General features: G+C 40.5%; 1 protein-coding gene across 1 annotated transcript; it reads left to right on the top strand.

The window, feature by feature from the left end:
• The first annotated feature begins 9507 nt into the window (after window positions 1–9507).
• Window positions 9508–22222, top strand: sh3d21 (SH3 domain containing 21). The gene is made up of 17 exons (XM_030748875.1): window positions 9508–9712; window positions 10322–10479; window positions 10591–10648; window positions 11799–11905; window positions 12621–12711; window positions 12801–12862; window positions 12944–12983; window positions 13425–13519; window positions 13849–13950; window positions 14298–14349; window positions 16563–16619; window positions 16717–16834; window positions 17651–17819; window positions 19238–19312; window positions 19452–19603; window positions 21206–21269; window positions 21410–22222. Exons 1-17 carry the CDS (start codon window positions 9709–9711, stop codon window positions 21437–21439), a joined length of 1434 nt encoding a protein of 477 aa, XP_030604735.1. The 5' UTR covers window positions 9508–9708; the 3' UTR covers window positions 21440–22222.
• The last annotated feature ends 1967 nt before the right edge of the window (window positions 22223–24189 follow it).

Genomic DNA, 24189 nt, shown 5'->3' with positions numbered 1-24189 from the left:
AAAAAATCAGATCAGGTCTGCTCCTGTGTTTTTTGCAGAGAAAATGGAGACACTGCACAGTTAACACAATGTTTTTCTGACTTTGACGCGCAGAAATTAACATCGCAGCTTTTACCTGGAAAAAAATTGCAAATTTTCATCAGCTTGAAATATTCTCATTTTCCCTGATGTTATTTTTGAAGAAAAATAAAATTTTATATTTTATTTACTGTGTTGATGACAACATTGCTGTTTTCTGGCCATTCAGGCCTCTTTCCCACCAACAGGGTTCCGGTGCCGGTGCCTTTATTTGAACCGTTAGGTGGGTTTTCCACCGCGGAAGCACTCGGTGCTCGGCCAAAAAACGGGTTCAACTCCGGCCCCGCAAACTAGCTGGTCTCGAACCAAGAACGCGTGATGAAAGCGGCAGAAGGGCGTGACTCTGCCATCTCAACATCAAGTTTTCTACCATATTACATGTGTATTACATGAGAAAAGTGAAGCGATTTTTATGGCTGAGAATTAGGTTGGGCTCTAAGGCTGAACTTGCTGCTTTGTATCAGTTCATATCACAGATAAAAGGACACAAAGTGTGTACTTGTCGTCTTGCTCTAATTGCTGTCTGTGTTTACCTCTGTGCTGCACACAGATGCTACAGTAGTTTGGTTTGGACCTTAAAACGTATTTGCAGCACAAGAAAGGGGAGTGTGTTCTCCCACGTTTGTGCGCTTCGGCTTCCGTGTCCAGACGAGGACCCGCCCACACTCATACGTAAAGGAGCAGTTCACAGAAAAGCAGTGGGAATGCGGGCCCATTCTTAAGCGTTTCGCCGGTTAATTGGGAACAGCACGAGCACTGGCACGCGAACCGGCTCCTCGGCGGTGGGAAAGTAGCACCAGATTCATATTGCTGATTAAAATAGTTTTAGTTTTAGATATTCACTAAATGTTAATTCCTGTTCAGCCTGTGACTTAGATCGATTTTTCAAATTTGGCCTGTCCTGTGATTGAGTTTGACACCCCTGCTATAAAAGGTTACGTTTTCAGTGAAAACACAGCTTGTTGTGAGTGAACCACACTTTGCACTTGATTTTAATAATGCTCTTGGTAAGAGCATCAGCTTGTCTGATTTGGTTACAACCTTTTTTTTTTTTTGACTGAAGGCCATGATCACCTGCTTCAATCAAAGCAATTAAATCCCTGTGAGTCCCTGTAAGGTGAATATCAACAGAGGCTAAAGCCACAGAACCTGTGCGCTTCCCATACAGGTTCTCTCTATTTCTGAGTTATATATATTTCTATATAACACTCAGGGCAGTGACCCCCAAACTCCAGCAGATTCCTGAAATGATATCCAAGATCTCTGTGCAGAAGAATGCAATCCTGGAAACAGCTAAGATATTGAGCAGGACCCTCAAGCTCTCAGGCCTCTGGTAGAGGACCCAAGCTTGGAGGGCAAAAAGACCTTCAGTTTGCTCAATATTAAACTGTGAAGTTTTATTCATTTTATTTCATTTGTAGCTTAAAAGAAAGCAACCCAAAAATCCTGACCAGATGCAGTGGCTGACACATGCACCCAGACTGCTGAAGTTCCTGTATGAACTGAACAACTCTGAAAATCCCAGGAAAAGTTGAGTTTATTTTCTCCAAGGCTGAACATACAGACTGAAGGCTGCATTCAGGACTTTGTCACACTGGTATATGGAGAGAGTTACCAAGAACACACGTGTGCACATCTTGAGCACAGCAGAGAAAAAGGTGAGCATTGAGAGGGATTTTTTGAACCAAGGACTTTAAGTGTTGTCATTGCTGAGAATTTTTTTTTAATAGAAAATGGACACAAAAACTCCAAGCATGGACACATGGTGTCAAAGTCCTGTCAGCCTGAGAGGGCTGTGGCTATCCATCTGTCCTGCTCTATTAACGGAAGTATCCATTAATTGTACAAAAAATATGCTGTAAGTAGATAGAATTTTCCATTTTAGAGATGATGGCAATGTCCTTAAATAGTAAGGATATACTGTAAATCTACAGAATTTTTCGTTTTACCATTTATGGAAAAGTTCGTGAACTTTCTGTAAAAACACGGAAAATGTCCTGGCAGAAAATAACCAGGACATTTTCTGTTTTTTGTTTTTTTTTACAGAATTTATTTTTTTTTTTTTACAGTGTACAGTCTATAGGCATGGTTCCTGATGATGGCTCAGAAGGGCAAAATGACCCTAAGAAATACCCCAGCGCTCCTCACAGGCAGTGACAGGGTTCACTTAAAGACATACATTAATAATCTCCAGATCTTTTCAACTTTAGGAGGTTTCACAGGGAGTTTTTCGCTCACTGTTCAGACATTTTTCCATTTTCACAAGTGGCAAATTAACTGTTAGAGACAAGTGATGGGCTTAGAGCTTGTTTCTGCTCTCACCAAGTTAGACTCAGTTTTGGGAGAAGAATAGCAGAAGTGCAGCGTTACTTCCATTCAGTGGAAATAACGTAAACAACTATTGCTTAAACAGTTCCATAAATAAAATCAGAGACCAGCACTGCTTTCTCTATCGTTGCGCCTAAAGTGTAAAATAACTTCCCTTTGCATGTTAGAGAGGCCCCTTCACTTTCCACTTTTAAAGTTCGCCTTAAAGCCCATTTTTTTCTTTGGCTTTTGACCCCAATGAGACCTAGTTTTAAACTATGTTTTTGTTTTGTTTTCTTTTTGTATATTTTAATGTACAGCATTTTGTGTCAGCTGTGGTTGTTTTAAAGTGCTTTTATAAATAAAGATGATATGGTATGGTACCACAGATATTCACTTATGACATGTAATGTAATGTTTTCATGAATTGTATTTATTCTGTAGTAAGCAACTTCCCTACCCCCTTCATCCAATTCCACTTCAAATTCTGCTCCAATACTTCAAAATGTCAGTACTGATGACCAGATTGCAGAAATAAAACACTTTTTCATATTTGACAAGACAATAAAGCACAACAAAAACCAGAATGTATTAATAATTTGGACCTTTATTTGATGGTAAATTTTTTTTATGCCAGGTTAGACATTTAAAAAAAAAAGAAGTATACTTCAGTTGTTGATTTTGCTTTGATGCCATAATGGATATTCTTAAGATTCAGTTCAGTTTAAGATTATTCATATAGCATCAAATCACAAGTCTCCTCATGGTTCTTAACACTGTAAGATAAAGACTGTACAGTATTAGCAGGAAAACCCCAACAATTAGACGATCCGGTAGACTTAAAAAATGATGTCCAAGTGGCTCAGAAGAGTGTCGCCAAAAGATGAATCTTCTGTTGTAAATGCAGCATTTAAGAGTATTTCTGGAGAGCCAAACTCCCTGATAAGCAGTTTAGTCATGGCCTTGGCAAACACATCCATGTTTGTTTCAAGGATTCTCAGAGATTCCGCGCTTGGGACTTTGTCCAGCACTGTGTCTGTAAGTAAGCTGATGATGGCTAGGCTCTTTTCTCTATTCTGAGCATTTTTTGTGCTTTTCTTGCATTTTTTTGAAGGCCTTCAGAAACAGATTGTCACTGAGGTCATAGGCAATTCTCTCAGAAGGTGACACTGAAATTTCTGAGGGTTCCTTTTCTGGGTTTTCAGAGGTTGATGGCTGACTGTGACCCTCTGTAGGCCTTGTGTGAGTGATTGGTGCAGTCTCAGATCTTGTTTCTACAGACAGGTCCTGCTCTATTGCACTCACACAGGAGGTGGGCTCATTTCTGGGAGCACAAGTTGGACTTGACTGTGGGAATGATGTAGACAGTTTGTTGCTTTCTTCTTCCTCTGTTGTCATCATCGCTCTTACGATCACATTTTGGATCTCTTCCACAGCACCAGAAATTTTGTCACTTTGTACAGTTTCATCTAATGTTTCATTCTCCAACCACAGAAGAATCTTATGCAAGAACCTTTCCACTGAGTCTTCTACCGACACATAGAGGACCTCAGGAAAAAAGGGGAAGTTTCACGTTGGAGTTCTAGAGATGACAGAGTCTGAGAGATTTCTTCCCAGTAGCATCATGGGGATGGGATATGCATGAAGCATCTGGAGGTGGTCATCAGTCAACTCCCTTGAAAATGTCTTGATTTCCACTGCACTTATATTTTCCAGGGGTTTTCTGATAATGCCAAGGTGTTCTTTCAGGGTTAAATTATAAAACAGCTGATTAAGGTCAGGTTTAATGGTGTTGAAATCAATTGGCGAACACCTTTTAAATTTCATTTTCATAACTGGTGTGTTTAAAGTGCTACAGGAAGACTTGGGAGACTCTAGACAAGGAAGTTCTGGGACTGCACCTGGTTAATAAAAATCTACATTTTCATTAGAGTCTGGCCTTTGCAATTTGTCTGGTTCTTCAAGGCAGATGAAGAACCTGTAGTTTATCATCATTTGGTGTTTCATCTCTCAGACTAGTTTTTCAAATTCCTTTTTGACACATTTGAAGAAGTGCTCTTTGCATACTTTTTCTGTTTTGTGAGTGGGGCGCATGAGGCCAAAAAGTCTCTCACCTTTTTGATCAGTAACCCAACATCAAAATCAGGTTTGGGTGAGCTAAATTTCTCACTATGTTCAGTGTCAGGATGCTGGAGATTATCAATTATTGCATTTATAATATCGGCTGCAACTGTTTGTGCTGGCTGGAGACTTTCAGCTTTCTCCTCAGTTTTAATGCACTGCTCTAGAGCAATTTCGTGTCATTTTCAACCTTAATGATCTCTGGTTCTGCACTCCATTTGGTGAGAGCCAAACTCACCTCACTGACTGTTGCTTTCTCAGAGATCTTGGATTTAAGGGTCTCCTTGCTTGAATGAGGACTGGGTACAGCCCCCTTTCTCAAGCACAGGCAGCTCATTTTTCCTGCAGATCTTTTCAGATATGAGGCAACATGAAAAACCATGCGTCGAAGCTTTTTAATGTCCATCACTTTTACGCTGACATAAACAACAGGATCTAGCCATAATTTGGGGTTTTCTATGAGCAGAGACACAGCTGAGTTGACTTTATTTAAGATTTCCTCCTCAATCATCTGTGTCAGCTCCTCAGCACTGTCACATCTTTCGTGGGGGGATGCTGAGAGCGCTGGCTGAGAAAGAGTCTCCCAGTGATAAGCTTATGTTTCCCAAGGCTATTCTGATATCTGTTTGGGACTCTTCATCTGCCATCCGGCACTGAACAGCTGGAAGTGCAGTTTTCAGGATGCCTGCAGAAACCGACTGAATGATTTCAGTAATCATATCAGCGAACATAGTTTGGAGATCAGAGTCTCAATCTCCTTTTTTAATTATGCCTCACTGTAGTGCAGAGAGCTTAACAAAATACGTGTTGATAGTGGGGATAATAGCGTCTGGTGTAATAACAACAGGGCTTTCAGGCTGGGAGTCAGTCATTGTGGTTGTTTTTGTTTCACTATTAGTTGCTACACTGAAAATCAGGTTTGTGTGAAGCGTGTGAAGACTGCGGTCTGTACATCTCACTTACGAAGGCTTTGTAGCAGAAACATAAATGCCTGTAAGTGGTCTACTTATAAACTTCTAAAGGGCGTACTGTGATGTCATACCTTTGATGCGTCGCCTATCGCATCACTTTACCACGAACAAACCAGCTGCCACATTTTAAGAGACAGTGTGTGCACACGCGCCCACGTTATTTTTAAGAAATAAGGCTCCAGGAACATATTTTTCCCCCTCAATCAAGATGTGTTCCTTTATTGTTCTTGTGAATTTTGCTGTACCCCACTTCTCCATTCATGATTCACAGTTCTGAAGATATACATACACACACACACACACACACACACATATATATATATATATATATATATATATATATATATATATATATATATATATATATATATATATATGAACAGCAATAGGGAGCAGTACCCTCCATGGAAATGACGAATAGAGGCTAAGATCAAGGTGGGAAGGAGGGAAGTTAGCCAGCTCTCAGAGTTGCAGAAAGGTGTAATGAAGAAAGCGGTGCCTAAGAAGTACGATAGGCTGTCCATACCTGTGGCCTTAGAGACTGCCAAGTAAAGACTCACAGCCTTGGCTAACCACCTAAAGAGGTATACCAGAGAGATAGAAGCCAGGAAAATAAACCGAATGTTCTCCACCGAACTATCCAAGGTATATTCTCAGTGGCAGGGGAACAATATGAGAACAGCACCGCCACCAAGGCTGGAGACGGAGCAATACTGGGAGGGCATATGGGAGAAGGATGCGTCACAGTGGCTCAGTGGCTAGTGGATCTAAGAGCAGACCACAGCAACCTCCTTGAACAGGCCCCAGTAACCATCACAGTGGCAGACATCCAAGAAAGAGTCTCACATTTGGAGAGCTGGACAGCACCAGGCTCTGATATGATTCACACCTACTGGCTAAAGAAGCTAACTGCACTCCATGAGCGCTTGGCAGCACAAATAAACCAGCTGCTAGAGGCTAAGACACACCCAGAATGACTGATCCCCAAGGACCCCCAGAAGGGACCAATTCCATCCAACTACCGGCCAATAACCTGCCTCAGTACAACATGGAAACTCCTGTCAGGCATCACAGCAGCTAAGATGAGTAGGTATGTGGCACAATAGATGAGCGAGGCCCAGAAAGGGATAAGCAGAGAGACCAGGGGAGCAAAACACCAGTTACTAGTAGATAGAGCAGTCACTCGAGACTGTAAGACACGACTGACCAACCTGTGCACCACCTGGATTGACTACAAGAAAGCCTATGACTTGATGCCACACATGGATCCTGGAATGCCTAGAACTGTATAAGATCAACAGGACCCTAAGAGCCTTCATCAAGAACTCAATGGGAATTGGAGAATAACACTAGAGGCCAACTTTAAGCCAATTGCACAAGTCCCCATCAAGTGCGGGATTTACCAAGGAGATGCTCTGTCCCCACTGCATAGGCTTGAATCTCCTTAGCCAGATCATCAACAAGACTGGATACGGATAGCAACTACGGAATGGAGCAAACATCAGCCACCTCCTCTACATGGATGATATCAAGCTGTATGCTAAGAGTGAACGAGATATTGATTCACTGATCCACACCACCAGGATCTACAGCAATGATACCGGAATGTCATTCGGACTGGAGAAGTGTAGTCAGATGGTAACTAAGAGAGGAAAAATAGTCAGAACTGAGGGGATTGCACTACCAGAAGGCAATATTGCAGACATTGAGGACAGCTACAAGTACCTTGGAATCCCACAGGCAAATGGGAACCATAAAGAGGCCGCTAGGAAAGCTGCAACCTCCAAGTGACGCAGAGAGTAAGGCAAGTCCTGAAGAGTCAGCTGAATGGGAAGAACAAGATCCGGGCTATCAACACCTATGCCCTGCCAGTTGTCAGATACCCTGCTGGGATAATAAGCTGGCCAAAGGAGGGGATAGAAGCCACTGATGTTAAGACAAGAAAGCTCCTTACCGTGCATGGAGGGTTTCACCCCAAATCCAGCACCGTGAGACTGTACGCTAAGCAGGAGGAAGGTGGCCGAGGACTAGTGAGTGTCAGAACCACTGTCCTAGATGAAACAGTGAAGATCTGTGAATACGTCAGGAAGATGGCCACAAAGGATCATGTGCTTAGTAAGAACCTTAGGCAGCAGAAACCTGAGAAAGAAGAGGACGAAGAGCAGGAACCATCATGGAAGGACAGGCCTCTGCATGGCATGTACCACCAACAGATAGAAGACGTGGCTGACATAGAAAAATCCTACCAAGGGCTGGACAAAGCTGGACTGACAGACAGCACAGAGGCACTAATCATGGCAGCACGAGAGCAAGCTCTGAGCACAAGATCAATAGAGGCTGGGATGTACCACACCAGGCAGGACCCCAGGTGCAGGCTGTGCAGAGATGCCCCTGAGACAATCCAGCACATAACAGCAGGGTGCAAGATGCTAGCAGGCAGAGTATACATGGAACACCATAACCAAGTGGCCTGCATAGTATACAGGAACATCTATGCCGAGTATGACCTGGAAGTCCCGAGATCAAAATGGGACACGCCCCCAAGGGTGATTGAGAATAAAAGAGCTAAGATCCTGTGAGACTTTCAGATACAGACAGACAAACTTATGATGGCTAACCAACCAGACATCGTAGTGGTGGACAAACAAAGGAAGAAGGTCGTGGTGATAGACGTTGCAATACCAAGTGACGGCAACATCAAGAAGAAGGACCACAAGAAGCTTGACAAATACCAAGGTCTCAGAGAGGAGCTGTCAAGGATGTGGAAGATGAAGGTGACAGTGGTCCCTGTGGTAATTGGAGCACTCGGGGCAGTCACCCCCAAACTGGGAGACTGGCTCCAGCAGATTCCTGGAACAACATCCGAGATCTCTGTCCAGAAGAGCACAATACTGGGAACAGCTAAGATACTGTGCAGGACCCTCAAGCGCCCAGGCCTCTGGTAGAGGACCTGAGCATGGAGGGCAAAAAGACCGCCCGTAGGGCTGAGCTGGGATTTGATTTTTTTTTTTTTATACACACACACACATACATGCATATCAACTTAATACATACGTGCATATGAACCAAATGATATAAAAATAAACCAATATAAAATAAACAGCATGTGGAGTAAAGGTAGAGGTAGTGACACATGTTGCCACATCAGTGACTTGTGCAAATGACAACAGCAACAGCAGCGTGAATTTGTGCAAAAACAGCAGCATGAGTGTGTGTAAGGATTGATAGGGAGAACAGTGCAGCTACACAGCTTCACCAGAATTCAACAGCCTTACAGCTTCAGAGAAGAAACTGTTCCTCAGTCTGGTGGTCCTGCTTTTGATGCTCCTCAGCCTCCTGTCTGAGGGGTGGGGAACAAAAATTGTGTGCTGGGTGTTTGGGTTCCTTTAGAGTGCTGAGGACGATGGGGGAGGAGGAGACATCATGGATCCTCACAGATCGCAGCCTGTTTTTCAGGAAGTTTCGGACCCAGTTGCAGAGGGGAGGGCTCAGTCCAAGTGTGAGCAGTTTGTGCACCAGATTCTGTGGAATGATGGTCTTGAAGGCTGATGTGAAGTATACAAAGAGCATACGGACATAGCAGTCCTTACACACCAGGTGGGTGAGGGCAGTGTGAACACCACAGAGGAGATGGCGTCCCATTCATACGAATGCATGAGTGTGTCCAAACGTTTGACTGGCACACAAACAAACAAACACCATTACTACAAACACGTTTGTGGTTGTGATTTAAGTTTGATTTGGTTTGATTTCTGGGAAGGTCTGTTTGAGACTACAGGGAGGGACAGTACAACTGAGAATGCAGCTGACTGGGAGCAAAATGCACTTGTGTTGCTTATGAATGCTAACTTCTGTAATCTAATACTTTGCTTGCTGCAGATTTTATAATTATACTGCCATCCCAATAGGTTCCACTAATGAGCTTTGTTCTGTCAGTAGAAACCTGTCTTACCTGTTCCACTGGCTTATTTTCTCTCTCCTCCTCCTTCTCTCTCTCTCTCTCTATCTGACACACTCTGACTCCTTGCGGTTGATTTACCATGACAAGCCTCAGAAAGAGTTGCTCAATGTTAATGTTTGACAAGTAGGAAGAAGGTCGTCGGCTGCTGTATCAAACAGCATTAGGCACACAGCCACACGCTTTCAGTTCTCCTTCTACTCAAGAGTTTGTTTGCTGCTTTGTGAAGGAATTACACATTCAAATCCAAGGGAGATCGAATGAAAGACAACCATGGGTGAGTCAGCATTATCATTTTTTCTTAATATACAGAGGTCATTTCTGAACATTTTGATTGGCAGTTGCCTTTTTGCTGGGAATTGTTGGCGATGGTAAAGAAAAGCTGCCAAGTGTTGACAAAAGTTAATGGATTTGTGTCTGCTAGAAATGCTATTCCAAGAATCCAAGTATTGTAACTGACATGTACAGACATGCAAAAATATGAAGCTGCACTCCATGGATACTTGCATTTAAACAGTCTAGCTTCACACAGAATGTACAGGCAAGATTTGTGTTTCCTAAACAATCTGGGAAAACCTATTTTTTATATATATCCGACAGACCACTGGCACACTTTCAGTGCTTTTAAGGATCTCTGAAGTTCTCTTTATGCTGCAGGAAAGTAGTGAAGTCATGGATAGTTGTTCCATTTCTTAGCAATCAGAGAAAACTGTACAACTTAACAATAATAGTCTACATTCCAGTTCATATTTGTTTCTGACTTCCTCTACTGCTTTGAGGTTTGTCTTCCTTTTTAAAATGTCAGGAGACATCACTTGTGAGACAAGTTGCACCAGCCTTTGTGCAAAGAATCTAATTTTCTGCCCCATTTATGGATGCACTGTAGAAGTGCTGGTGCTGATCGACTTTGAGAGCAACTCGGATGACGAGCTCACTGTGAGAGAGGGGGATGTGGTCAAAAACGTCACCAAGGCCAGTGAGGAAGGATGGCTGCAGGGAGAGCTGAGAGGGAAAAAAGGCATCTTCCCTGCCAACTTTGTTAAGGTCAGTCAAGTCAACTGTCCACACTGTTGTACTGTTTACTATGCATTTGTGTGTGTTCATGTATATTGTGTGCAACATGTAAAATATGATTTGTTTGGCTTTTAACTGCAGGAGGTCCCAGTCTATTTGAGAGGTGACAGCAAGAGGGAACCACGAAGCATTAGAACAAGTAAAATACCAAGTTTGAATTCTCAGCACTTTCTGTTCTTCATTGTCATGACCTTACAAAGCATGAAAGGAGTGGCGGACACTTTGATCAGACAGTGTATAAGGCAGTTTTTAAATACTATTTAAAACCGACACCCAACAGAATTATGAAAGGATTTTGTGTTCCAAAAATTAGTAAGTAGAAAAGTACTGAATAAATGCAAAATTTCAGACCTTTTGCTTCAATTTTCCACATTAAAATATGAGCCAACTGTTTTTTGTAAAACATAATTCAATTCAATTTTATTTATGTAGCGCCAAATCACAAACAGTTGCCTCAGGGTGCTTTATATTGTAAGGTAAAGACTCTACAATAATTACAGAGAAAACCCAACAGTCAAAATGACCCCCCTATGAGCAAGCACCTGGCGAAAGTGGGAAGGAAAAACTCCCTTTTAACAGGAAGAAGAACCAGGCTCAGGGAGGGGCAGCAATCTGCCATGACCTGTTGAGGCTGAGGGGGGAGACAGGAAAAAAAAAGACACACTGTGGAAGACAGCCAGAGATTAATAATAACAAATGATTAAATGCAGAGTGGGGTATAACAAAACAAAACAAAAATACAGCTGATCTTAAGTGTAGGAAAGAACTTCTATAACACTGATTTGACTAATGCTTGAACTTTTATGTGTAAAAGATCCAAAGTTAACTGCCCTAATGCAGTGTCAGTCACTGATTACATTACATTTTATACTTTAAATAAATTTCCTCTTAAAAAATTGCTCTTGCTATAAAATGAGTCCCTCGTTACAGCTTAAACATGTTCTTGCCAAAATAAACCATAAAAACAGTTATTGCAATAATAAAAGAAGTGCATAAAATTAGTGTGCTGCGTGCACCCAACAAAGCCGTGCATATATTTACTACATCCTTGCAATGCAAAGTATAACTAATTATGCTGTAGAAATAAAACTGACTTTGAGGGAACAGACATGTTCAAAACATGAATAATTGCTCCAAGCTATGAACTCTTAGCACGTTCCTGTTGAAACTTGACAACAGTACTTTCTAGCCCATACACATTGTTAACGAGCTCTAGCTTTGTTCATTAGAATTACAAGTACATTATGAACTTTGCCTGTTGAGACAGGGGGCAATTTTTTGTTTTTCAGCAAAGAAGAAACAGACAAGACAATGTGAGGTAGTGTTTGCCTACAGTCCCACGAATGAAGATGAACTGAAGCTGGTTGTTGGTGAGACTATAGATGTCATTAGAGAGGTATGGCTTTAACACTTACATTTGAACACTAATAACCAAATGGTGACTCAGCTGTCTTTGTTAGCAGTAGATTAATGGTTTAAAATAACTAGGCTATGGCATGTCATTTTTCTTGTCACTTCCTGAAGCTGCGCTATAGTCAATACCTAAGAATGATGGGTAAATTAAGTTTTGATTGATGCAAATTGAGTCGACAGCAAATGGGAAGTACATCTTTACTGAAATACATGTAAACTGATCAGACTGGTTCTGAGAGCCCTGAGAATATCTTTAGCCTGACTCCTTAAACAGGCTGATCAAGTGTCTGGAATGTATGCAGAACAATATTTAGTGTAAACTTTAAAGTAAAATGCAACTTTTTACTCCTTATCTCACATATTCTTGGCTCATCCAGACTGATGAGGTTTTGCGATGGCGAGGACGGAAAATCTGCCACTTGTCTGTCAGTCCACAGTTCATAAGAACTGCTACTTCTCCGAGAGTATTGGTCAGATGTTAATGAGCCAATTAATTTGTCTCGCATATGACTATTTGAGAGCTGTCTTGACTTCTCAGTAGATTTTAGTTTTTCTCATTAGTTTGTTGAATACAGCCAACCAATAACAACAGAGAATGTATAACTTCCATTCTGTAGTTTATACATCATGATAATGTGTGAATTATGATGGATCACGAGTTACTACACCACTTATGTTCTGTACAATTTGCACGGTAGATTGAAGATGGATGGTGGATGGGACTGAAAAATGGCAAAGTGGGGGCATTTCCATCAAACTTTGTCAAGGAAATTTTTGTATCTCTTAAAGGTTAGTGACAAATTCATCAATAGATTATTTTGTTGTTCCATTTTTTCATGTACATCGTAAATGAACATTAAGATTTTTCTTCTAATCAGACGGAAAGCACAATGAGGTCAAGACAAGACCCAAACTCACTGATGCTGTGTTCAATAAGGAGGTCTGTAATACTGGAATAACGTTTCTACAAGATGTATGAGCTGTTTTCCTTTCACTTAATCCTGTCTTTATTCCCATGAAGATATCTCAGAGAGCAAGTGTGAGGAACAAAGCAAAGAAACGTAAGTTCACAGTTTACAACTGAGCTTTTACTTTCTCACAAATACGTACAGCAAAATAATGCGCTAAGGGGATTCCCTGATGTTAGACACCAGTTCTGTTTTTGAACAGCATTTTAAAAACCAATAGATAAGTATATTTATGCCTTGACAATGCCATGAGACAAGCAGTAAATCCTGTACTTTACCTCTGTGGTTTATGGGTGGGGTCAAACCAAAATACTTAACAGCATTATGTCTTGTTAAACCAAAGCACAGAGACATTAAAGGGAGAGCTCTTCCAGGGTTAAAGGTTTATAACTTATCTCAAGTCATTACAACCTCTTGGCTGTTCTTTGATTTAGCATTGCTACACAGTGGATAGGATTAGTCATCACTGTTGAAACCTCCTTTTCCATCACAAAGTTAATAATCACGTTATCTCTTAAAACCATATCTCCTCAGCTGTGGAGTGTTGCAAAGTCATGTTTGACTACAAGGCCAAAGCAGAGGATGAGCTGGAACTGAAAAAAGGAGACGTTGTTGTGATACTGAGCAAGGTTCGAATACGTGTCTTTATTTACTGGCATTTTTTTCCTCAGCTGTTCCATGGCGTCATTCTAATAAATTCCACTTGTTAATTTGCTTTCTTACAAGGTATCATATGGTTCTTCCAGACAAACCAGTTGTCTTGCTTTCAAGACTCACTAGGCTTAAAGACAGAAATGTGGCACTTGTCCAGACATGCTAAGAAAAAAATTTTTGTTTCATGATAACAAGTCATCCTCTGCTCGACATTTTGGTGACCTTTTGTTCAGAGATTTCAGATCCCTAAGGACAGAAGCTTGTTTCAGCCTCTTTGAAATGACTCTTTAATCTCCATCTGAAGGAAACAACAGATGAAGGCTGGTGGGAGGGACAGCTAAACGGGCGCTGCGGCTTCTTTCCCGATAACTTTGTCATGGTGATTCCACCGATAGACGGCTTGCAAGTGAGTTGGCTAAAGCACAGTCTCAGACATAACCCTGTTGGACTGGAGTTGACTGCTGCACTGTACTGCAATGAAACCGTGGACATGCTTCAGAGTAAATAATGCTATTCGTACATGTTATCATTTTGAAATGCCCTTAAATCTAAAGCATGTCTATTTATGGAATATGGAATTTGTGTTACTTGAGCAAGTCTGCAAGCAGTATTCAGTGACTCAGTGCAGTTTTTAAACATCCTCTGTTTTTGCCGTTACTCACTGAAATTTCCCTTTGTGGAAAGAGTGTGTAGAATAGTAGACATGGAGTACTGGCAAACTTGTGAGTTTTCCATCTGTCTCTCCTCCTGTAGACAGGGACCATAAGCCAACCACCTACACGCGCCAACAGCAAGAAGCTCTCAGGTAAGAGAACAGCATGAATGTTTCACTGATCAAATACAGAAGCCCAGTGGCTGAAGCTCTTGGAAAGCAAAGTGTGGAGCTTGACTTTTTGTGATGCAGCAGTGTTAAACCTGGCAGTGAGTGGACACTTTATTCTGTGAAGAATTGAGCATGTCAGCATTGGTGCAGTGTGGCAGCATTTTAATTCAGTAAAATACTACAGTTTTATTTGTTTTAAACGTTTTCTGTAGTGGTCTATGAAAGCAAATTTTACTGCATGAGAAAACAAGACAAGACCTAGACAAGAATCTATTTTCCTAAATAGCCTGGAGTCACATGAGGTGCACGAACAGGCTCCTGACACAGTATTACCTGAGATTACATGCATTTCTCATAATGATGTATCAGAAGCAAACAGTGCATACCCTAGTTACAGTCACAGTAGATATGAGAAGTTTTTATCTTGTGACCACACAAAGGAGGTTAAACAGTTAAACACTCCGCCCTGAGGTGCACGCTGAACAAAACTGAAATGATGCAACTCAGGGAAAACTCATATCAGAAAAATGCAAAAGTGCAGCAAATTCTCACAACCTGGAATTTTCTTCCCCCTCCTTTTTTTCCTTTAGTGTTTTTGCAAGAAAGATAAAGTCAGTGATTAATCACAGCAGTTACTTACTGAAGTTTTAATATTTTCTGTTGACAGTTTTTTTCTGTATAATTTAGAATTTCTAAACTAATGTTGGTATTGGTGTTGCATCTGAACAGCTGTTTTTGCTCAAACGGTGTAAAGAAACAATGCCCATTAAAGCACCCTTTGAAATACAGAAGGCAGAAGTTTAATCTACCCATCACACATAGTAGGACATGGTTCATGCAAATTTTTGAACAATCAAAAGAGTCTTTTTAACTACTTTAAACTTGGTGGTAAATTCAAAATACGCACCCTCACTAAAACTTAAAAATGCCAGGTGAAAACAATGTCAAAGGAAGTTACACCAGAACTATGCCAATTGAAATGCAGACTCACACCAAATTGCACTCATTATTTCCACATAGTATCACTTGCAAGATTTTCACAGGAAGTCTAAGACTGTAGTAAGATGGGGGATGGTTATAAACTAGTCATGTGACAGAGCTCAGGAGTCTTGGAGGAAACAAGGGGGGTGGGAGACGGAGGAGAGCTCTGTCACAGATTTCCACTACAAGCAACAAACAGCACTTGAGCTTCTTCTGCTCTGTGGATGGTTTATTTATGAGGGAATGTTGCACAATGCGTTGCATAACACTCAAGGTAGGTTTCCTCTGTTTTCATTCGGTCAGTTAGTCATGTCTGAGCTGGATGTTGAGCCTAAAGCAACATTTTTTTTTTTTTTTTTTGCCCCCTTACTTGAGGGCTTTGCATAGGAGCAGTTTTACTTCTTAGATGGTACTCATTTAGCAGGCCAGCAGGCCTGTAAGCTGAAAATAAGCACTTGACTTGCATGACAAATAGAGATGTGTCACATTACTTTTAGTTCCCAGGAGATTCAAAGATTAACCATCTATTCTCTCTAGTCTTCTTAGGGGCTATATTTTTCACATGAGTTGAGCCAGAGTGCTGGTCCATGATAAATTTGTTAAGACCCTGGGAACTGTAACTACAGTGCAGCTGAACACAGATGTGACCTGATTCAATTCAATCTTATTTGTATAGCGCCAAATCACAACAAACAGTCGCCTCAAGGCACGATTTGCTCTGCTCACTGATCTGCTCTAGTGATGTGGCTAACTTTGCCATTACATGCAACTGCTCGTAAACTTGACATTTTGGCACCATTGGCATTTTTCTACAGCACATTAAACCACGATGCTGTTTGGACAGTGTTGTAGTTCCTGGCAAAACAATAATGAATTTTTATCAAGTGCTGTGAACATCGTAATCACAATCGATACCATGTATCAGTTTATATCAGGAGAAGCCTGGTTAGAAATGTGAAAACTAACATTTATTAAAGAGGGGTGGGTTTGCTGAGCGTGTATGTCGTGCACGGTGCCAGTGTGGTCCATATTCACTCTGCAGCTCTAGAGAGCCTTCAGAGAAACTGTTAAAATGGCTGGTAAATATTTTTTTTTCTGATAAAAATCACAATGTAGGACATCACTGCTTGTGTCTGTGTAGCTAGTGTTGTGGCCATGACTAAATAAAGTGCTCTGAGTATTTTAAATGAAGCTCAGTTATGCTCTTTTTTCAGTAAATACAGAGGCCCCAGCAATGGAGAAAGGCAGTCCAGCAACAGCAAAGGCAAAAGGTAGAGATGGCAGAAGTTTTTATTTTTGTAACATTAGGACTAATTAATCTAAAAAAGAAACCCTTTTGCAGACTAATGTGATGACCTTGCTTTACAGATGATAAACCAGAGCCTAAAGACCTAAGAACAAACCTTCCAACCAAAGTCAAACTTCCACCCATCATCAAACCCAGTCCACCTCCAGTCAAAGATAAACCTAACAAGGTTTTACCAAAGTGAGTTATACGGAAGCATCTGCGATGTTCTCGCTCCATGTGAAACCACTTTCTGGTGACCTGACCTGAATAGTTATTCATATGCAACATTTCTAAAGCAAAAAAAGGCCTTCAGAAAATGTCAGGAACACTTTCTCCTCTCTGGTCTGGCACCAACAGTGAAGCCTTTAGATGTTAAAGGCTTTTGGTTGTAGCCACCAGTTGCTATGGTTCCCTTAAAGAAGAATGCCAGGATGCCTGACATTTAGTGGCTCAGTGGAAATTCTGGGATGAGTCAGATCAGGCTGAAACAGACGAGAGCAGCCCATTTCCTGTTTCCTGAGTAAATGCTCACAAACAGCCCGTGCACACACAAAACTGAGAAAACAAAAACAGAGCAGTCTTGAGGAGGCTGGTAATGGAGAATAAAGTTTTGAAAAAGTGTTTCCATGCAAATACGCCTTTTCCAACTTCTTTAAAACTCCTTCTTAATGTTTATATAAGCTTATCCCACCGGACCTTTAGAGATTTTTCAAAAACAACACCAGATAAAACCAGTGTTTAAAAGGTTATAAAACCTAAGTAGTGACTCTGCATACCTACAGAACTGCTTCTGTAGATGTGCAGAGCTGCCGTGCTCTGCACCTGCATCCGTCTGAGTTCAGGAAACCAGAAACCACATATAAACTTTGCTCACACCAGTATTTGTTCAGTAAAAACAATCAGGATATATTTATTTTTGAGAAATTCAGATCATTCTGCATTCTGTGTCCCAATTTTAATGGAATTCACACAAAGGCTCTCAATTTAATTCTTACAATACATTTTTATTTTCAGTAAACCCAACGGTGATGTGGCTCCCGTTTCACTGAAACCACCGGAGGAGAAGGAGGCCGACCAGTTTGATGGATTGGATCTACTGACTGAAAAGCTGAGTCATCCAACAGCAAACAGAGCCAAACCTCCACAGAGGAGACCACCGACAGGACTGGCAATAGCAGCACAAGTATGTCCGTATCAGTGACCAATACTGATCAATGTTGACACACAACTTTGCACAGCACCTGCAGACAGGCACTAGCAGCTGAGCCAGTTGATGTTTACAACACTAAGTACTTTATGAGGAGTTTTGAGAAGTCAGAAATTCTTAGTATTAAAGTATTAAACAGTTATCATAAATATTAACCTGACACAACAAGCAAAACCCAAGCTAGTGCACTCCTACTGTCTGTGTTGGTCCCAAGCCTGGATAAACAAGAGGATTGCTTCAGAAAGCAGATTCGGCATCCAATCTTTGCCAAATCAAACACGTGTGCATAGTTCAGCTGTGGTGACCTCTGTGGAAATAAGGGCACAGTCAAAAGTACCTTTATGAACAAAAATAGAGCCAAGTCATCAGAAGTACAGCATTACCTCAGACAACCTAAAAATAATGCTGTCTTTGTTTTTGGCACCACCTATGAGAGAAGTATTTGTCATGTGCATCCCTTACAATGACACACACACAATGACACACACACACACACACACACCGTACGTTAACCAATATTTCTGCAGATCAACCTGAGGTTAGCAACTTTCTATTTAAACTTTTTGAGTCAGTTATAGTACTTAGATTTGTGCACAAAGTGTTTGTACAACAATGTTTAGATAGGCGTTATGTAATCCTGCCAGACCCAAAGTTTATGAGCTGTAATAAAAGTCTTACTAAATGTTATGAGGCCCCTTTCACACACGTATTGCAGCCCTGTGTAGGTGCACGTGAGAATACAAAAGTCTGCTGTAATTTGAGAGGACAATAAACAGTCTGTACTCTGCCACCTCCCTCGTATAAAGTCCATGCTGTGCCGAGCTGCACTGGTTTGTGCAAATGTGACATCGGTGCAGGTAACTGTTACTGTGTGGGTGTCATGGGTTGTCTCCTGCAAGCTTTTCATCTTTAGTGTTTCCTTAAGTGAGAATGGGTCTGAAAGGGGCCACCTTCTATTGTGTGCTACACATGTGAAGCAAACCTGAACAATGTTCTAAACTGGCATTATCAGAAGACAATTTTATGGAAAAGTGATCAAGGTGTTCATTGATGCCAGCACATTCAGGTTTCGTTAGATTAACGGAACTGAGTGCACATCTAAACGTGGCTATAGACAGTTTTTATGGACTGCCCTCATGCTCAATTTACACTGTTCAGGGCTGACTTCTGGATTATAACAATTTGGAAAAATGAAGGAATTAAAAAAAAAAAAAGCAAAATAATCTAGCTTGCAAAATTGGTTCAATTAAGCAGTATTACTCTGTTCAATCAGTATTAGCCCAGTTGTTAATACTGGAAAGTCACAGAACCAGAATTCTTAAGGTGTGCTGTGAGGAATGATTATTAGCAACGATTGGCATTTAAACTTGGCTGTTCCCCTTGTGCATTCCCAGAGCGCCACGGACCAGACAGATGCAGAACCATCACCAAAGAAGCTCCAAACTGAGACAGATGCTGATTTGCAAAAGGTTTGTAACAGCAGTTGTTCGGGGTGGAATACAGTTACAGTGTTTATTCATTGTGTGGTGACACCGGAACTAGTTCAGGAAATTTGTCCTGCATAGGATAACGTGCAGTATGTATTTGACCCGATTTAAATCATTGCAGACCACAAAGCCTGATCATCGACCCAAGACACCACCCAAAGTACTCATAGACAACAAAACTGTGACCTTTAAAGAGGAGCCAACTGTGGAAAGCCTGCAGGCTGAGATCAAAGAGCTGAAAATGGCTCTGGAGCTACTTGAGAAACGACATGAGTGAGTATAACTAATTTCTTATGTAGCCATATTGAAAACCTGTAAAAATTATTCAGTTTATGAAGGGTTAAAAAAAAAAAAAAGAAGGTATTTTTTTGGTAAAAATATGAAACAAAAACATTACTATAAAGAAGACCTTCCCAACATTTAAGCTGTCTTTAACAAAAAAAGCCCAAAAAATTGCAGTTACCACAAGCACACAAAGGAAGTGACTCATTCAAACCTAAGAAACAACTGATGTTCCATCATAGAAAAAAAAACCCTCTCAGAAGTGTTAATCGTTTTCACCTTGTGATCTGAAATATCGATAAACATGAGCCATGTTCTGCAGAACTGTAGACATTTAATTTCCTGATCAGTCAACTTTTATTTTGTTGTTCCCAAGCTAGTGGCTGAATTTTTTTCACAGTATCATTAAGACTTTTAACAGTATATGTTAATTAGCAAATATGCCAATCCTAACAGGACTAATCATTGTAGCATAATCATTTACAGGCGTGTGAAGACTTTGGAAATCAGCGTTTGTGTAACCAACTTTGTAAATGTATAACAAGAGTCTCTAAATGTATGTATTAAGGATCAGTGTGTGTATAATGCACACATATATGTGCAAATGCCTTTACAGATATTATTAGATGAAGCTAAAAATTTCAATCCAGCAGCCTCTCATTTGCCGTGGCAGACCTACAAAGGCATGAAATCTTAAACTGCTTTACATGCATGTTCATGTGTTTTCAGTAGGTAGTGTAAATGGTATTGTCAAGGTTTGTAAAAATATAACCAAAGTATTTTATTGCTGAGACGAATGTGGCTAAGTAAACACTTGAGAAAGTCATAAATCTGTGCAGTTTGGCAGCTGCATCTGTGGGGGGAAAAAAAATCTCTAAACATTTGCATATCAGAAGACAGATTTTTTTTTTTTGAGAGATGTTTACAGCTCTCATTACATAAACAGCTGCTATACCCATTCACAAATCAGCCTTTGCACATTTACACACACACACACACACACACACACACACACACACACACACACACACACACACACACACACACACAAACACACACACACACACACACACACACACAGCCAGTACAATAAGCCATACCTGAGGCTCTAGAAACCGCAGAGGTATACCAAAGAGAGAGAAGCCAGGAAAATAAACCAGATGCTCTCCAGTAGACCATCTAAGGTGCAGTGGCAGAACAACAATATGAGAACAGCCACATTAACCCCTGCCCAGCCCCTGGAGAAGGTGCAATAGAAGGATGCAACACATAACAGTAATGCTCAGTGGCTAGTGGCTCTAAGAGCAGACCGCAGCAGTCTCCCTGAACAGAATCCAGTAACCATCACAGTGGTAGAAATCCAAGAAAGAATCTCAAATATAAAGAGTTGGACAGCACCAGGCCCACACACACAACTGTAATAGTAATAGTAAATGAAATTCCTTCCTGTATTACAAAATTAACATTCTAAATATATCTGTATTGTCATCTTACTCGTTTAACTTGACAGGCACTGTACAGTGTTGTTGACCTATTTAGACTTACCAGCATCTACAACCTCCTCTTTTTGTTTTCTTTGTCTCTTTTAACAAGGCGAGACATGCAGGAAGTGAAAGAAGAACTGAAGGAGGAAAGAAACAAAAGACTGGCATTGCAGGTCTGTCCTGTTAATACTCACTGCCTGCTACAGTTGGGTGGTAAAAAATAAAAATAAAGAAGTTGTGGTTCCAATATTATGAGTTTGGTACAAATAATTGTTTAAAAGGGTTCTTATGTTGTTGTGTTTGTTTCTTACAGGAGGAAGTGTGCAGTTTGAAGATGAAATAATAATCCTCCCACAGACTGTGACTGAGCTGCTTGTCTGACACTGTGCCATGCAGGCCCTTGGACTGCAAATTTCAGAAAAGGAATTTTTTTTTTTCTGGCAGTGAGAAGGGGGGGAAAAAAAGCTTCCCGCAGATGTGATGGCTAAAGAGTATAGCTGGACTTAAGATCAAGCTACGCCTGTAATGGTGCGATAGTATGAGATCCTCCATAAAATGTTTAAATAGCATGCTGTTTGATATTGGATTCCAGGTGCTCAGCTGAATATTCCTGGAAGCAAATTACCGTTTTACATTTTTCTTTTTTTCAACCGTCACCTTTATTACTTTTATTGTGGATTATAGGTGAGGCTATTTTTAAAGTCAGGAATTGTAATATATGCAGCTGTACATAAGAGGAAATATTATTAAGTCTTTTACAAAAAGTTAAAATACAATTTACGCAATCATGAGGGTCTTTTTGTTTTTTTTTACCTGAATGTCAAGTGAAATACTACTGTCCAAATCTTAGGCTGCCATGCCGGTGAATTTACGGAATGTAATGTAATGCTGCAAATATCCACTAGGGGGCCCTGTTTGTCTATTTTTCTGCACAAGGTGTTAGGTTTTCTGGAACTGACGGAAGTGGCCTGGCAATAGTAACCTCACATTGGAGAAGAAGAAAAAAAACAACTATATTTTTCATTCAGAATAGTAATTGTGATAACATTTAAAATTTAAACCAATGGCTCATGTTAATGGATAGTGCCTTAAGAGAAAAAAAGAAATAAAACAGTGATTAAATGCACCAGGAGCTTGTGGTCATTTTATGTCAGAGAAAGACTGACTCACTCTCAAAACACAGAAAATAGTGACTCATCAGTGGATGCAGAAAACGTGGGAGGAAAATTATTGAGAAAATCTTGCAGCCATCACACAAAGAGCTTTTTAACAATATGGTAATGGTTGTGGCTCCAAATGGCGATGGAGATGGTGGCGGTGGCATGTTCCTGCTGTGTAGGACATATCTGAACAACACCTGGAGCTAATTAGGAATCAGGCTGTTCTGAGACTTTCATGGAAACATAGCATTAAAAACAAACATAAAAAAAAAAACTATGTTGAATTATTAATGACATTCCCTTTTGGACAAACATTGAAGTACATGTAAAGAAAGAAAAACAATGAAAGGGTCTGTTGAGAGTGCAGAAAATTTTAAAGGACATCCAAAAAATGTACCCTGTATATACCTGTAATTACAGGGCTGTACTCTGCAAGTAAATTTAAGTTTTGCATAATTTCCGAGTAATTTAGCTGAAAAACCAACGTTTCCCCGATCGTACATCGTAAGTATGCTGTACCTTTCTCCAGCCTGCCTGCACACTCTCTTTACCTCTTGTGGACTGTCCATTCCTTTGGATGTCCTGTAGGTGTCTTCAACTGAAATTACTTACATGTAAGTTAGGTTAAGCCACTGTGTTCCCCTAATATATATAATAAGAGATAGAGTTAGCTCTAAAAGATTTAAATATTTCATTAAGGATGGTTTCTGCTTACACTACAGATACACCAGAAAAGTGCAATATCTGTACAAATATTTTATTCCTTAGTCTTAGATGTGAGAACTCAGAACAGTGTAAAGTAACACTGGTGGAATGTAAAATAAGTAAAATCTGTTGGGAGTACTGAAAAACAAGTAGTGCAAAGTCTTTCAGAGCCCAGAGGTCAGACACACACACACACACACAAAAACTCCCCCTACATTAAATTTAGAAATAATGAAACGTGTCCTGAATTGACAAAGAACAGTTTGCTGCTGTCAAAGAAAACCAGACAGATGCAGAAACAAATCTGGATTTCTCCAGCTGGGCATTAGCTTAGCTTAAAGGGAACATTCTATTCTCATTTTCAGCTCAGCTATTTTTACTTTGGGACAGAGTAGCTTTGCTCAATAAAAAAATGTTTTTTATTTATTTCATGATGCCTGTTCTATAGCCCCTCAGTTGGGCCACTGCCTGAAACAACAGTAACAGTAGCTCCAGCAGTTTCTCCAACCTTTCTCATTAGAAAGCTAACTTTCTAATGAGTGGCCGGCTTCCAGAAGCCGAGTGAGCACCACCTCTTCATCCCAACGAGCAATCTGCAAACCTATTAAAATAACAGCACATGATGTCACTTTTAATGGCATATACATGTAGATATATTTTCTTAAATTTTAAACTTTGAAATCAAATATGATTGATCGTGGATCATAGATCATCATGGAGATCTCTCTGCATGATTCAGTGGTTCAGATTTATGGCTTTCCCAAACTGGATTTCCATCATGTTGATGTTCACTTTCGCTTTACTGATGAATTGTTTTCTTTACTGCATAATAACCAAAAGCAAAAATATGTTGCATCTAATTACACTGAGGAAAATGAAAGTGAGACTTCAAAATATTCAGCTGTGGCTCCAGTAAAAAATATTTTTTGGACTAATCATTTTGAGGCAGACCTCATTCATAGGAGGTTTATGCTAATCAAATTGCACACAATTACCTCTACTAATTTTGCAAAGCCACTGACCACATGAGAGGCTTCTCCAAGACTTCAACACAGAGGACACCATCTGACAACAGAGGCCTTAAGGCAAACCTGAGCCCTGTCTGGTCTTGCTGCACACTTTCTTCTTTCATGACAAGACCACCAGTAGTTCTTCATCTGCCTCACTCTTGAAACAACACCTCCACGCCAGCCTCACAGTACAAGAATGCAAAAAAAGATGCTTTTGG

Source organism: Archocentrus centrarchus, chromosome 16, assembly GCF_007364275.1.
Source record: "Archocentrus centrarchus isolate MPI-CPG fArcCen1 chromosome 16, fArcCen1, whole genome shotgun sequence".
Taxonomy (NCBI): Eukaryota; Metazoa; Chordata; class Actinopteri; order Cichliformes; family Cichlidae; genus Archocentrus; species Archocentrus centrarchus.
The sequence above is the reverse complement of the archived record's forward strand: the minus strand, read 5'-3'. Positions and strand labels throughout refer to the sequence as shown.

What these genes read in the sequence shown, in the direction of transcription:
- sh3d21 (XM_030748875.1), top strand. An exon ending in AATTTTTGTATCTCTTAAAG is followed by an intron (nt 12,712 to 12,800) that starts GTTAGTGACAAA and finishes TCTTCTAATCAG; the next exon opens with ACGGAAAGCACAATGAGGTC. An exon ending in CAGATGCTGATTTGCAAAAG is followed by an intron (nt 19,313 to 19,451) that starts GTTTGTAACAGC and finishes AAATCATTGCAG; the next exon opens with ACCACAAAGCCTGATCATCG.